This window comes from Coturnix japonica, chromosome 1 (genome assembly GCF_054131305.1).
Source record: "Coturnix japonica strain WE chromosome 1, WE-NBRP24, whole genome shotgun sequence".
NCBI classification, from domain to species: domain Eukaryota; kingdom Metazoa; phylum Chordata; class Aves; order Galliformes; family Phasianidae; genus Coturnix; species Coturnix japonica.
The window spans coordinates 97286989-97302593 of NC_140663.1; the positions used below are offsets into that span (position 1 = coordinate 97286989).

The window sequence follows — 15605 nt, forward strand, 5'->3', positions numbered from 1 at the left end:
GCACCACTTCTTTCTCTCCTGGCGAGGTGTTAATGTCACAAGAATGGAAAAATAGCTTCTCCAGGAAAACCATTACTGGCTGGATAAGGTTATAATTTCCAGCACATCCCACAATACTTGTGCATGTTAGGAGGATGCAGAAGGACTGTAGTGTGGGTATGCCATTATCACAGCACTCTCTCAAGTAGGGCTCTGAAGCTCTGGATGACATGTCCCTGTGCCACTCACCCCACCCCTTCCCAGTCACAGAGCCCTGAGTTCAGCTGCAGGAACAAGAAGGCAAGCTAGCCTCCTAGATCAGCCTTCATCCCCCAAGAGAAAACCTCTGCCACTCTCAGTAATGTGTGTTGGCCACATTGACTATGAAACTATTATTATAGATTCAGCTCCAATTCTAGCCATGCAACTTGAGACGAACTTCAGATCTCATACTAAGATGAAACACGTGTCCTAGATACACAGACATTACAGCAAAAGCGTTTAGAATTATAGTGCATGAACTAATTTCATTTTTGTTTAATACAAAACCCACTCTAGTGTGACTGTCTAATAGTTTGACTCAAAATTAATAGATCTTTACATAGTTGAGGGGAGAGTATCATTAAAGTCCAGCACAGCTTGAAAAAGTTCTCAAAGATTTATGTGTGCATATGTGCAGCAGCTCTTTGTAACTGCTAAATTCTTCTGCAGCTTATGAAGAAAGAACTTATACAGGCAAGAGAAGGAAATCACTCCACCTGAACATCCTAGCAGAGGTCACTGGAGCACTCAGCCCTTCCTGTTACCCAGTGCAGCCACAGGACCTGCAAATTAACTGTACATTAGCTTGGCCAGTAGCACTGGGTGTGATTCTTATTGTTGTATCTTTTCATAACCAAAACTCAGTCCTTTCATCCTGAAGGAAGGAGATCTTAGAAATCAAAACATGGAAGAGCCACATGTTGGCTGGCAATGGACTCTACATAGCTCCAGCTGTTTTATATTCTTCAGTGCTCAGTATCAACTGGAGAGACAGACATCTTGTTGAGTACATCAAGCTTGCAAAGTTGGTCAGAAAAAAGTGCATTCTCATGTATCTTTCATTCTCTCAGTGGAGAACTCTTTTTGGGGAATTATTTAACAATAATGGTCCCTTTTCTATTGACCTGAAGAAATCCTAATCCACACTGAAGGAAGTTCACATACCAAACTGCACACAGGTTCAGATCAGCCCATGGGCATATCACTGCCAGCCAGCACATTTTTGGGGACACAAAATAACACTCTCTTTCATTACACCCCATTTTGATGGGTCTAATTGTCCAGCCTGAATAATCCCACCGGCACCTCCAAAATACAGTGATGCCATCTGCATGGCGTCTGCCATCTGTAGGCTGGTGCCTGGAACCGGGCAGTCCCAGGGGGGTCAGGCAGCGGGGGCAGCTGGTCGGACACGGGCTGAGCCCATCGCTGCTGGCAGCAGAAAGAGGTGAGTTGGCAACACCATGTGCTCCTTGTGCCAGCTGGGCCAGAAGTCTGCAGCACTTGAACGTCTGTCAGTGTCAGGGCTGACCTCCTGCGTTAAAAATAGGGCTGACAGGAGAAGAGAGAAGAGAGAGCGGGAAAGGGAGAAGACGCCCTAGCTGAGGTTTGCAGTGCTGTCAAAGGGAGAGAGTCATCTAGTTTCCCTTTGGATTAGCAGTGGTGGTTTTCCGAAACTCGGGTTCTTAAAAAAACAATCCACAGCTATTTTTTGAAAGCTGCAAATGCAGAGGTGGGAGAAGGTTATATGAAGCAGAGTGAAACTAGGGGATTATACTCAGCAGAACATTAATTCTAATTTATAGAGGTTGAGTTTGGTGATAGGGTAAATTTTCAAAGCAGATGTATGTACTTTCATTTGCAATTAATCCAGTACAAACATATTTAATCCATAATAAAATCAATTGTAATTTAATCCTGTCCCACGGTGATAGAAGGAAAAGAAAAAACTTCCTGAGGCCACGAATCAATACCCAAAACTGTAGACAGCTTTAAAGATATCAGTCTGGAAAATAAATACCTCTGTTTTGTCTCAGCTGAGTCAGAGATGATTCATATTAAATATATGCTCATTTCATTAAAGAATGATCTTGCTCTAAACTTCCAAAGGTTTCCTGCCTTCCTCCCCAAGCCCGACATGCAGGATTTCAACCCCCATCCCTGTTAGAAGGCCACTGGATGGATAGAGCAGTATATTTGAGTGTCAGCATCAATCTAAATAATCTGTCCCTCTCATTTTCTTACTCTGTGTATACATTCATGCATACAGTTCTCCCTGGGATGACATCCAGATGTACTCCAGTATAGATAGCTGGAGATACAGATGCACCCACCAAGAGAGGTGTGGGAACCTGGCTTGGCACCCCTGCTTCTACCTTATAGAGCAGCAGAACAGCTCAGAAGTAAAGGCAAAATTTGTCCCTCTACTTTTAAACAAGATCCATATATACAGATAACTTATAAAAACATGTTGGGAAATAACCAGCTAGAAGGTGCATCATGACCCCCAAGGGAGTGAGTGGATTAAAGTGAAGATGTCTACATTGAGACACGCAACATTTCTGAACTTGATTTTCTTGTGCCATCAGGAGAGCAGTATGCCAGAAACCTGATCCCTGGGGACCATTCAAGGTTGAGCTCCTAAGGAATGCCTCTCGTGCTGGCTGTGGCTGCAGATAGTATGGCTTGTTTACAGTCTGGAGTCACTCCCCCATTCCTCTGTCTTCTGAAGTTAAAAAAGAGCAGTGCCAGTAATAATTTGTTTTGCTTTTCCCATAATTTTGCTCCCTAAACTTAAAAACAGCATTCCAAAACGAACCAAAATATCACTGAAAACCTCTGCTCTTATCTCCTCACTGTCTAGCTCTGTGGAGCGCTTTCCATGACAACCAGTAACAGCAAGTCAGCCAAATCCTGAGACAGCAGCAGGGTGTGTGAGCACCAAAATAATTACAGAGAAACACAAAGAATTTTTATCTATGAAAAGCAACTTCTTAAGCAAAAGATGCCACTATAAATGTTCTTTCAGATTTTATTAACTTCCTACTGAGTAGGTATTCTGGAAATGCCCCTTAAAATAATCTATCTGACTGCCTGCATATCTATTAATGTAGACTGTTAATAAATAATCACCTTTTACTAGAAATGGGAATACTTAATATTCTTTGCAGCTTCATATATAACAATTTCTATTAAGCAGCTCTGTTAAGTTGCTCTGCTTCTTGAATACAGCTCTTGTGTTAGAAAACAAATAGTCTCAAAAACACTTTCTCAAACAACATTTTTCAGTCAGATTTTGGGTTTGGTTTCAGTTTGGTTTGTGAGAATGTGGTATTCAAGGCAGCTGTGGAAAGAAAAGTCGTTTCTTCTATCACAAACTGACTGGTTTGCCGCTCGTCAAGTCTAGAATCAATCTTGATGATACCAACAGTCACTAATCACAGAAAATGCCATCACAAACTATGGTGTGATATTACTGAAGATGTGGCATTGATGAACATGGTTAGTGGTCATGGTGGCAATGGGCTGACTAGGTTACCTTAGTGGTCTTTTCCAACCTTCATGATCCTGTGATATGAAAAGATTTTTCATTTATCAGGGTATGTATTGTGAGATGTTGCTGTGCCATTGCAAACCCTCATAGATGCTCCTTTTGACCCCAGGGCTTGACTCCTGTTGGCCACTTCCAACAAGATCTTCCTCCAACAGCTGTTTAAGTGGCCACACACAAACTGCCTCATGCTCCAGAACAACTGGCCAATTTATGTGGGGGGAAAATACCTTTTAATACAGCTAGCAGCCAGCACAACTGTCAGTTAAACTTGTTTCTGCTGGTGCCTTGAGCAGCTCCTGCAGCACTCTATGGTGCTGCAAGAAACTTACACTTTTAGAGGGGAATTCACCCTTGTGTAGAAAGGCATAATGAGCTTATGCAAGCAATTTGCATTGTTTTGGCAACACTCAGAGAACAATTTTTTTTGTCTCCTTGTCATATCAAAAGGCTGTATGGAAAGCATGCCAGATAGGTCTGGTCTTGGGCCATAGATTCCTTTTTAAAATTCTAAATTGATCTGAAAATTTGACCATTTACAGGTTGGTTATTTCATGGATCATCAAAGACACCTTGTCCAGTGAGACCTGAGAGCAGTCTTTCAGTATCTAAAGGAAGCCTATGAGAGAGAAGGGGACAAACTCTTTAGCAGGGTCTGTTGTGATAGACAGGACAAGGGGAAACGGTTTCAAACTAAAAGATGAGAGATTTAGGCTGGATATAAGGAATAAGTTTTTTACCATAAGGGTAGTGAGGCATTGAAACAGGTTGTCCAGAGAGACAGTGGATGGCCCATCCCTGGAGACACTCAAGGTCAGGCTGCTCAGGGCTCTGAGCACCTGATGGAGCTGTGGATGTCCCTGCTCGCTGCTGGGGGGGTTAACTAGAAGACTTTGAATGGCATCTTTAAACTCAAATGATTCTATGATTCTGTATTTCTCCAAGCAAAAATTGGAGCCCTGTAAAATAAGGATTTACTACTTTGAGTTTGAAACCTGCCTCACTCTACATGGTGATTAAGCATGAACAACGTTATAGGAATATTGTGTATTTCTTTGTTTTTCTTATATAATGGAAATATTTATTCCTCACCATTAGGCACAGAGCGATACTGTCTTTTCCTACCAGAGGATGCTCAATTTTAAAACCTGAAAACACAGATTAATTCAGTGGTTTCTTCCCTGTTTGAACAAATTAATATTTTTATTCAAAAGAACACAATCTAAGATGATTTTGCAAAAGTATTGACCATATTTTCAATAGAAGCGAGTCATGGTCTAACTCCTCCAAAAGAGCATGTGTGCTGGGGGGTTGGCGCAGGCCCTAGGCACTGCTGTAATCTGTGAAGATGCCTGTAACAACCAACACTTTCGCTAATGAGACCTCAGAATGTCTTGATGATCTTCTCTAATTGCTCTGTATAATTGGAAGATGCTGCAGCCCCATCCTCTGTGCTAAGAATGTGCATTTCAAAAATGTAAATTGTACGAACACAGCTCTAATTGGGCTGGGGAGTTTGGTGGATTCTGTTGTAGCCTTGATTATTTAAGAAAGAAAGGAATGTGAATCAGCAGCCAGAGATATCGATCATCAAATTGCTCCACTGAGCGACAAAACTGCCTGTATGGCTGCATTAAAAACGCTTGTTTGCTATCAGAATTTTACAGGACATATAGTCTGTACTGAAATTGTCCCACTAAAACAGTTATGCTTCAGGGTCATGTTAAGACTTGCATTTTTAGGAGGGACCACCAATGTTTCCCAGCAGTACACTTGCTCCCCCTAACTGACTGGATCTCATCTAAGTTCTCATTTTGGGGAAGTTATGCCAGTAACCAGAAAGGTGCTTTGTAGAAGTAGCTTTAAAAATGTAAATGTTAGCAAATGTAATTTTGAGTGTCACAAAAAGTTGTTCTGAGTTCACCTGCGCCAAAAGCTATCCCCTAGATGTCCCTGCTTGAGCAGGAGGTAGAAGGTTGATGTTTATTCCAGACTTGTTTGACTCCATGCTGCCAGCAGGACTTTCGGATAGAAAGACTGAAAAGCTGCACCATCCCTACTTACTAGATTTAAGGTCCTGATGGTGTAGGGACAACTGATCTAACTTTGACACCTCTTTGGGTCACCACGTTAGGAAGCCAGTCCTCTTCATACTGGTGGTGGGAGAGAAAACCCTCTCAAAAAAGAAGTGTATACCAACCCAATGGACACCCCAGCCACACTGTGGAGGAAACACGGTGGGATACACTCCCATTGAGACTTACATCAAAATACTTCCCATCGTGGATACCTCCCATCACTGCTTCAAGCTAGAAGGGGGATTTTTAACTTAAAGAGGCTACCACATCCTTTAATTGGTTCACAGATGTGTTCAGCCGCCAGTCATACATTAGGTTGCACTTATCTCCCTGCCAGTAGTCACAAAAGATGTGTGATATGAGTTTTCTCTCAGGACTGGATTTCCTCACTCATTAGCAGTGTGCCATTTGGACTGTGTGGCTGAAAGAATGATTAAAGATACTGTTGTTCTCTGTGTTTGCTACTGGAAAACCATGAAATACAGAGCACTTGTTTCTAGCATGTGTATAAGTAATAATCAACAGAAATCTTGAGTTTTGTCATGGAAAATGTCTCAGTCCTATTATCTAACGTTGCCTGCTGCATCTACACTTCCCCAAGTAGCTGCACAGAGGGAGAAGCTCAGCAAGGTGAACCACATCTGCAGTACACTATATGCATACAAATAGAACAGCTTATTTGCTGGAATATTGGCCAAAAAAGGATGAGGAAACAAGTGTGAGCACAGACAAGGCAGCCTTATTACCCTTTCTGATCACTACCATCAGCAAAGCTTTGTGGTGTTCGCCCCACTCTTTTTTTTTTCTTTTTAATGATTTTTCTTTTAGAGCACAAAAGATGCAGGAGATAGAATCTGGCACTTCATCATCTCTCTTGTAATCTCCTTTACCGAAAATGTGTTAATTTGGAAAAATAAAAAGGAGGATAAAAGGATGATTTATGAACACACATAGTCTAATAAATAAGCTTATAACATTGCAAAAGAGCCATTGTTAAATATGTTTTACATTTGAACAGCCATAAAATTTTTAAAGAAAGCTCTGGTGAGTCTGGTTTTAATGAAGTCTTTTGTCTCTCCAAGGCAGCATATTCCATGTGGAGGAGGTTATTTTCCCCCCATTTCGGAGGTAGTTAACTCTCACAGAGATGGCCAGGGCACTAGTTATAGCTGCTGTATATTGCTGCTTTCAAAAGGAACAAGAAATCCAGATATTCAGCACGTTCCCTCAGCATGCACTTCAGGTAGTGGCTGCCAAACAAAGTGTTAAGCATCCAAAGTTGGGATCTCTCCTGAGCAAGTGGCCAGTGCCAAAAATACAGCTAGCAGCCTCAAAGGGGTGTAAAACACAGGATCTGTCCTCTGAGCCCATCACTAGCAATCACATGCAGACTGATTCTCCTTTCCAAAAGCTTTGCTTTTCATATTCTGGAATCCCAGAACCTCTCCTTTATTACTCTCTACCATCATCACTCCCCGTTTTCCTGCTTCTTCTGCTAGCTTCCCAGGGATGTCCTTGACACTCTGGTGTATGACTTGCTGGCATGTTTCTCTCTGTGTTCTGTTCCCCAGGGAAAAAGAAGCAATTTATGTGCCAAAGTTTTTCTTTTTTTTCTTTCTTTTTTTTTTTTTTTTTTTTTTGGTGCAGTGCTGGTCAAAATAAATACAAACACAGCCCCCTGAGGGTATGTATGCATTCCAACATTTGAAAAGGAGCAGCACTCCTCAAAGTGTTAACTATATTTTAAAATTAAAACGTTAACTGAGCTGGTTACAAAAGCATGTCATATGATGAAAACCAAAGTCTGCTGCAAATGTCGAATGTCTGTAACTCATGTGGAGGCTGTTTGTCTCTAGTTTTTAATTAAAGTCTTGAGTTCAAATTGCTGATACAGTCCTGAGGACCAAAACAGAAAATACCCTGGGAGATGTAGCAGCATGAGAGGTAGAAGTTCAAGGTGCATTTTTACTTTTTCTCACTGTAAAGAGACAAGCTATTCTCACTGGAACTCAGGTAGTAAATAGTCCATTGATTCCTTGACAGCTTTTCTTACTTGCAAATAGCAGACAGGGCCTACACCGGAGAGATTCTGATTATCCTCCACACCCTTTTCAGCTGGTCACTCATGCACCTTTTCTTGCAGCCCTGAGCCTTTTTTTTTTTTTTTTTTTTTCCAAGTATGCTTTGTGCATTCCATTGTGGGATAACTCCACCCACAGTTTCTTCTCATTCACACACTCTGCTCATATTTTTCATAGAACCAGCGAGTCACAGAATCATTAAGGTTGGAAAAGACCACTAAGATAATCTAGTACAACCATCAGCCCATCAACCCATTTCCTATTCCTTCAAATGACAGTCTTTATATGATCCTTCCCACAACTAACTTGAAAGCTCTCAGCAAGCAGTCATGTATCTTCACACCATCCCTGTAGCCCTTATGCGTCCTTCCATATTATTGAGCAGGAAATTCCTTTGGCAGAATGGGCTTGAGGATCAGCTCTTCACCTCAAAGTATAAGACAGTATTGAGCAGTATGTCCTTCACTCCTTTTGTAAGCTTCTGGGGAAAAATCAGTCTTTCAAAGACACTTAGTTTCCTCTTTCTACTGCAGACTTCCCTAAATCTAGTTAAAGGTCAGAAGTAGCCAAAAGCGCTCTTGTTCCACCATAACTGAAGAGAATGATATTTTCTACATTGTTCACTGACTCTGTGTTTGACTTCTTTGGTCTTCCTGGACAACACCTGTGTGAGACAGATTGAGCTTCAGTGACTGAAGGGAGAGGTGGTGATGCTTCTGGTCCTGAAGAGGAAATATAAGAGGAAGAAAGCAGCTTTAACTCAAAGATGTATGCATTGAGTCATAAAATCTGAAGAAGTTTCTGAGGTACAGCACTTCATGTGTCATCCTTCATTGGTGGCTGTGGCTGAAGTAGGGAATCTGGTCCTGCAGGGATGTGTAGCAGCTTGCACTAATTGGCTGTAAAATGAAGGGTAGCCTTTGGCGTGCTCCAGCACTCATCTGCGTGGGTGTTAGCTCGGCAGTGACTTTAAACTACTTGCACACCCTAGACCTGCTCCTTGCCCTTCCCTTTCTCCTTCTAAAAAAGAATGTGTTTATTACCCTTTGGCATGCCCAGTGATGGCTCTTCTTCAGCTGAGCTTGCTCTTTCTTTGGCCAGAGAAGCGCTTGCTCCTATCCTCCAGATTTCCATTTGGAGCACAAAACGAGTCACTCATGTTGAGCAGGTTTCGCTCTATCCCTGTGCATCACATGGGAAATCTACATTAACATGAGGTAAACATTCACTGGACCCAGTTCCAAGTCTGTGAACGGTGACCAAGTGGAGGCTGCAGTGGGGAAACAGCCATGGTTCACAAAGCCAGCATCCCACACACCTCACAGGCAGAGGGTCTGACGGGCCATGCACTGGAACATATTTTCAGCAGCAGAGGCCCAGGATAATTTATGAGAGCTTATAATGCTAACTGCTAATGTTAAAAATGCTATATCCTGTGCAGAGGTGGGCAAAGTAATGAAGCATAAAGTCTGACTGCAGCTGAAAACCTGGCTCTGTCTCGGCTCCGTGCCCATGAATGAGAAAGAAGTCGGGACAGAGCCAAAGTACTGAAAAGCGTCTGGCACCGCTTCCTGGCGGTCACCGTGACCTTACCTGCCTGCACTTATGTGTGCTTGTGCACACCCGCATGCATGGCACACCATAAGCTTCCCATGTTCTGCTTCGTGCTCCATTCCAAAGATCCGATGATGTTTTTGCCTCTCGGGGCTAAGACAAATGTTTGGCTTGTCACAGCCTTAGCCATACCTTCAAACCTTTTGGCTCATCTTGGAGTAATGCTTAGGCATAATTGGAGACATCTTTCAGCAGGGCCTATCTCTGGGACTGCAACATAATGAATGGATCCTCCTCCTCAAAAGGTAAACTGTTGTTGAACTCTCAGCACCATGTTCACCTGCCTGATGAAACATGTTTCAGATTACATAAGACTATGCAATGTTAGTTTTCCAAGTGGCAGCGAAGAGAGGTTTGTACCTAACAGGAGATTATCCTTCAGCCACATTGGTAGTTGAAGAAGGTGTAAAATGCAAGAATTTACATCGGATTTTGACCAGCTCAGAGGTTGGGACTAACATTTCCACTATATTCTTAAATACCTTGTAGAGATTTGCAAAACCTGGGCCCAGATTTGCCCCAGCTTGGAGCAAACACTGATTTCATTTCCAGTTCAACATGATGCTTCTGTACACTTTCACAGGCTGAGGGAGGTGCTGATAATTACACAACATGTGTTTTTCAGCATATCTTGGGGCTGTTTTTATACTCTATAGAACATATAGATTTGATACATCTCTACTTAGAATAATAGAATTATAGATGCATAGAATCATCTGTGGGCAGCATAGCATGCTGAGAAAAAGGCAGTCTGGATTTCAACAAATTTCAGCCGAAACAAATTGAAGTTGAAATAAGGACTTGGCGTGCCACATTCTCAGGAAAACATTTAATTCTTTTTTGTTGTTGTTGTTGGGTACAACAGCAGACTACTCTTAAGAAATCAAATAAAAAAACTGAAATTTCTTAATGTATGGGAAAGCTTTGCTTAGAAAACAAACTTTCCATTGTGCTTTAATTGTCTGGAAAAACCTGTGGCTATTTCTCCAATTTCCACTTCAATCTTCATTTCTTCCTGCCTAAAGGTGCACTAATGTTGTGGCCAGTACACTTGCTCAGTCCTGTCTGTATGCTGCATTCACAGGCAAGAGCAAATGGATAGTTGGATATTTGGAAAAATTTCTTCTCAGAGAGAAAGGTGTGGTGGTGGACAGAGGGAAGTGGTGGAATCATTGTCCCTAGATGTGTTCAACAAACATGTGGATGTTAAGCTTAGAGACATGGTTTAGTGGGCAACATTGGTGGTAGGTAGAGGTCTTTTCCAACCTTTATAATTCTGTGATTCCATGATCTCTGAAACAGGGACTGAGGAACAATCAACAGCTACTGAATGCATTAAGAGATATTAACTCGGCTTAAAAGTTGAGAGCGGGGAGTTATTAACATGAAAATATTGTTGTCACAGTATTTTTGGTTTGGTTGTTTATTTGTTTTGGGGTAGTCTGGGTCTTAAAAGTCACTGCTGTGAAAAACTGCCACATGACAATAATGTTTGGGTGGCTGAAAAAAAAAGCTGTTATCCAGTCAGTCAGTACAAAAGACAGGGTGGGAATCACACCAATCTCATCTCTCTCTGTCACTCCATTTAGACCCCAATTACTGTGCAACAGGGGTAGAACAGGGGCAATCTGGAAAGCATGACAGAAGAGTAGCAAGTCAAGTGCATGTTTTCCTCGTAGTAAATGCTGTTACAAGCAGGTATGCCAGACAGTCGTATCTAAGCCAGCTAGAGCCTGAGAGAGGGACTCGCTGTTTGCTGAGGCTGAAATAACTCAGTGACCGCTAGTGCCTAGGGCCAGCCCTGGGGTCACCAGGCAGTCCCACCAGCTCCTGCAGCAAGCAGTCTATGGGACATCATATGCTGCTTTGCATGACAGGCCTAAGATTTGCCTGCCATCTATTGGTCACAGGCCTGAAGAGTTTATGCTCATCTTTACAGCTGCACAGATGGACACAGGCCCTGACAGATGCCTCCTGACTGGGCTGTCCCAAGCAGGACCCGACTGCTTGGATGAGTAACTAACTTGTGGGGGACATGGAACACCCACATTTGCCCTCTCTCCAGCCACATGTCATACAGCCCTGAGGAGAGCCTGGCTACAAGCCCTTTCATTGCACTGTTCCATACTGGTTTTCGGGGCTGGGGGGCACTCGAGGGACAGCAAGGGCTCCTGCCTACCAAGGCAGTGGGTGTCCCTGGGAATGCTGCCTGGGGCTCAGCCTGGCTCCATCCCAGCACCCATGAGCTGGGGTGGAAACATTGCCAGCGGCACATGGGTTGGGACCATGAGTATGCTTTGATGTCCCCTGAAAGGACAACAGAGACATTGGCCGTTTGAGTCTCCAGCCAATGTTCTTCTCACTAAACCATGCATTAATGAAACTTTATTTATTTGGTGTTATATTTGAATCTGTATTCCCATTCTGACTCCTTACACAATAGTTTTTAGGCCAACAATCGTGTACCAGGGTAAATATTACAACATCTTTTGGCCGGATTCAATAAGAAATGCCTTCTGAAACCACGCCTGGCTGTTCCTTGATTCTTGAGGGGAAAAAAAAAAATGCCAGTGACTGCGTGTCATGGAATGGTTGCTTTGTGTTTTTTTTTCTACAGTTCACTTTCATGGTAAGCCAAACGTGTTTCAAAGCCAGATTTTCTGATTTTAAAATTCATGTAGTATGAAAGGCTGTGGACATAATTTTTTTAACTGAATGAGACTGCGATATACAATGAACATGCTCCCAACAGCACTGCATGGAAATGTTGATTACAGAGGAGAGGTCTTGGTGTTACTGCAAAAGAAATGCTATTCCATCTCCTGGGACCCTGTTCCCACATCATGAGGTCTAGACCCACATTCTGCTCATTGTAACCTTGGCCTGGTCTTCACGGCCTTGTCCCACCACACTGCTTGCTCCAAACTCACTCCTGGAGTCCGGTGATTCACAAAATGGAGTTATGCAAATTTGCCTCCTAAATATATCAGCTAAGAAATTACTTCCTGGTGGTTGATAGTGCACTGACTTTTTATTTTATTTTATTTTATTTTATTTTATTTTATTTTATTTTATTTTATTTTATTTTATTTTATTTTATTTTCCCCAGACTTATACTTTTGCATTTTGCTGACTTCTCTTCAGGTAGAGAGTACTTGTGGTTCTTTATGAATATGACTATATACTATTTTATATCATTCCCCATTTTGTAGAAACCAAGATACAAGGAGCATGACTCATCCAGCCTGCTGTAAACAGCTACTTTGGGGTGAATGGAAACACATGCCAGAAGGGTTTCTTCTTGTAGCTCCCTCTAGTTCTGCCTATATTGCCAAACAGAAGAGTCAGGGACCAGTTTCTGTGCTTTGGCCAGATGGGTAAGGCTGCTTGCTGTCCACATGGCTTAAGACTAACTCCCCTATAAATAGTTTGCCTTTGAGATAGCTTGAATTTGTATTCCATATTTTAGCGGCATATTTTAGCGGTATTTTCTTTGGTGCCTATAAAGGGTATCAAAGGTGAAAAGATTCAATGTAGATGTTTACATATGACTATGTGGCTCCTAGACAAAAGAGTTTTTCAAAATCATGTGCTGAAAAAGTGGTAGTTACAAACTGGGAGCCTGAGCCACATGGATTAGACCAGTATTCCTATCCCATAAATACTGCCATCAATGCCTGGAGAAAGTATTGAATATATAGCATTATGCATAAGACTCTGAAACCTCACTAAAAAAGTCTATTTCTTCCTCAGTTATCTTCAGATAACTTCAGATCTGTCACTGATGTCTATAAAAGCCTTGAATTTAAACAATGGGCTAAATGTAGAATCTCCAAAAATCTCATTTTATTTTCCTTAATTAGAGAGAAAAAGAAAATCCTGGGTTATTGTTACATCCTTATTAATCACTTATACTCATTACTATTAATATTTAAGTACACTGTTTTTCCACTCTGTGTGTGTGTCTATGTGTGTGTGTGTGTGTGTGTGTAAGTTACAGGGTGTGTTATGCTGTTGTCCAAACCTTGATTCTTTGTTGCCATTTCTGTTGTTATTTAACGGCTTAAAAATGTATACTGAAGAAGGTTCTGGGATAAAGTATGACTTTATGTTCTCTTTCATGTTCTCTTTTCTTAGAAGATGCACCCAGAAAAGTAGTTCCAGGAAAGCAAAAGGAGGGTGCTTTTCTGTGAACAGAAAGGCTGGTGCAGTTAATGCAGCATCAAGAAAGTACGTTGAGAAATCATTAATCCGTTAAAATCTTCATTTAAGCCTTCCTGATGTTATGAAGGATTAATATGTGAAAATAATTGTGGGTTGTTTTTTGGGTTTTTTTTTTTTTTTGACTGTTTTATTTATTTTCTTTTTTACTACTAAGCAGGCCAAGTAAAAAGATAAAATCTTTATCTCCTGCCTGTTTTTGAAACCTGAGTAAAATAGAATCTTCCATGTTATAGTTTAAACTTTCATGCACAGAGAGAACAAATTTTGTGGGATTTATTTATATATTTCTTTATTGTGTGTGTGTGTGTGTTAGGTTTTTTTGTTCGTTTTGTTTTGATCTTTTTTTTTGTTGTTGCTGTTATTTTAAGGAGAACAAAATCCCTTATTTTAATAGTCTACTTGATAGTGTTTGGCACTGGGATGTGTGAAATGAAAAAGGTTGCCTCCCTTTGGTTCTTGTTTTTTCATGTTTCTGTAGCCATATAAATATATTTCAGAGCAGAACAAGACTAGACCTAGCTAAAATGCAGGATTTAGGGTTAATGATACTTTTTCTACTCTTTCTTCTTTATTTATGTGGTTTTGTTTGGTCAGGACCTACATCAATTCTTCAAGACCTTCTCATGACCCAGAAATCCCCAAACACTGTTTCTAAAAGGAAACATGCATGGTGTTTCTGAATATATCATTTCCTGAGACTTTCTTATTAGTTTCACCTCTGCTGGCCTCCACTTCCACAAACACTGAGTTCCTAGCAGTGCCGTGTGACATGCCTGAAAACCCTGCTTTGGTGAGTCAGCCCTGGAATCACCAGAGCTCAGGAGCCCAGGTTCCCCAGCTGCCTGGATGGGAAACCAAACAGGGCTGATAGACCTGCATCCAGTTGGTATTTTCATCTGAAAACTTCTAATCGGTGCCCAATAAAGAGAATTATCTAATCAAGACCATAAGCTCTACTGCAACTTGGAATTATGAAGTCATGAATTCATTTTACTCTATTGTAAAGAAAATAGTGAACTGCTTTAGCTTGCTACAGACTTCACAGAGTGAACTTTTAGATCATATAATCTTTTATTTTTTTACAAAATTTCAGACACAACGAGAAGAAGAAACACTAGCAGCTTTGGCACTGGCTTGTAGTGACTCCAATTCATGGAAATTCTTACTTAGTACTACACCTGTGTAAAACAATATTTTATGGGCTACAATAGCACAAAACTGATTTACTTTCAAAATCAGACAGTATGCATAAGTGCTTTGGTACTCCTTCAAATACAAAGTCATTAAATGCACTTTAGTGATCACAGTTCAGAACAGAGTATGGACTGAACACCTGACCGATGTCACCCAAGACTATCTCTCTAAGCACTCTGCACTGCACTAATTGATCTCTTAATTGGCTCAGTCAACACAGCAGTCTCCATCACACAACAAGCACTAATTGCTACAAGCTCGCTTCTGAAATGTTAAGCACTTTGAAGACAAAGTGTATGTGCTGGAATCGACTTGCACAGTGGTGTGGGGCTAAGTGAGGGCTTTTCTGGGAGCCCCATCACCAAGTCTGGCTGGTATTCCCCAGGGCTCCTGGGGTTAATCTCTAGGACAGCTGTGGTCTTTATAGTCTGGCATATATTTGCAAACTGAGTCTGGTCCAAAGGCCAGAAACCTTTTGTAAAGGATATTAGCAGTCACCTAGACCCACACAGGAAAACTTCTGCTCTGAGGTCAGTAACTGTATGGATGCGTTAAACACAACCAAATGGATGTTTGCTTTCTTCAGGGCCCGGTTCAGAATATAATGAGCCAAAAAGCTACTTTGCAATCACTTAGACTATATAATGTACCTGGAGACTAGATAATTATTTAAGTGAGGGCAGTGTTATGGTATCTCTACTCTGACAGATCTGAATATTAACAGAGAGGAATCTGTTGCTCCCCTTGAGGCAAGATAGATTACCTCGGTAGGTGGATTAGTGGCAGTATGCCTGACAAAGTGCCTCTGAGGGCTTGTCTACACAAGACAGCTGCACCCATTTA

At 41.5% G+C, this 15605-nt stretch overlaps 1 protein-coding gene across 2 annotated transcripts in view; it reads left to right on the forward strand.

The window, feature by feature from the left end:
* The window catches only part of LOC146762592 (uncharacterized), a 66099-nt gene extending 61215 nt beyond the window's left edge, over window positions 1-4884 (forward strand). For both annotated transcript variants that reach the window (XR_014946168.1, XM_085547813.1), the window contains one exon: window positions 691-4884. Coding sequence is in view for 1 of the 2 variants with exons in the window: in XM_085547813.1 (XP_085403939.1) it covers window positions 691-697 (7 nt within the window). In the remaining variant the exon portion in view is untranslated. The remainder of the gene's footprint in view (window positions 1-690) is intronic.
* The last annotated feature ends 10721 nt before the right edge of the window (window positions 4885-15605 follow it).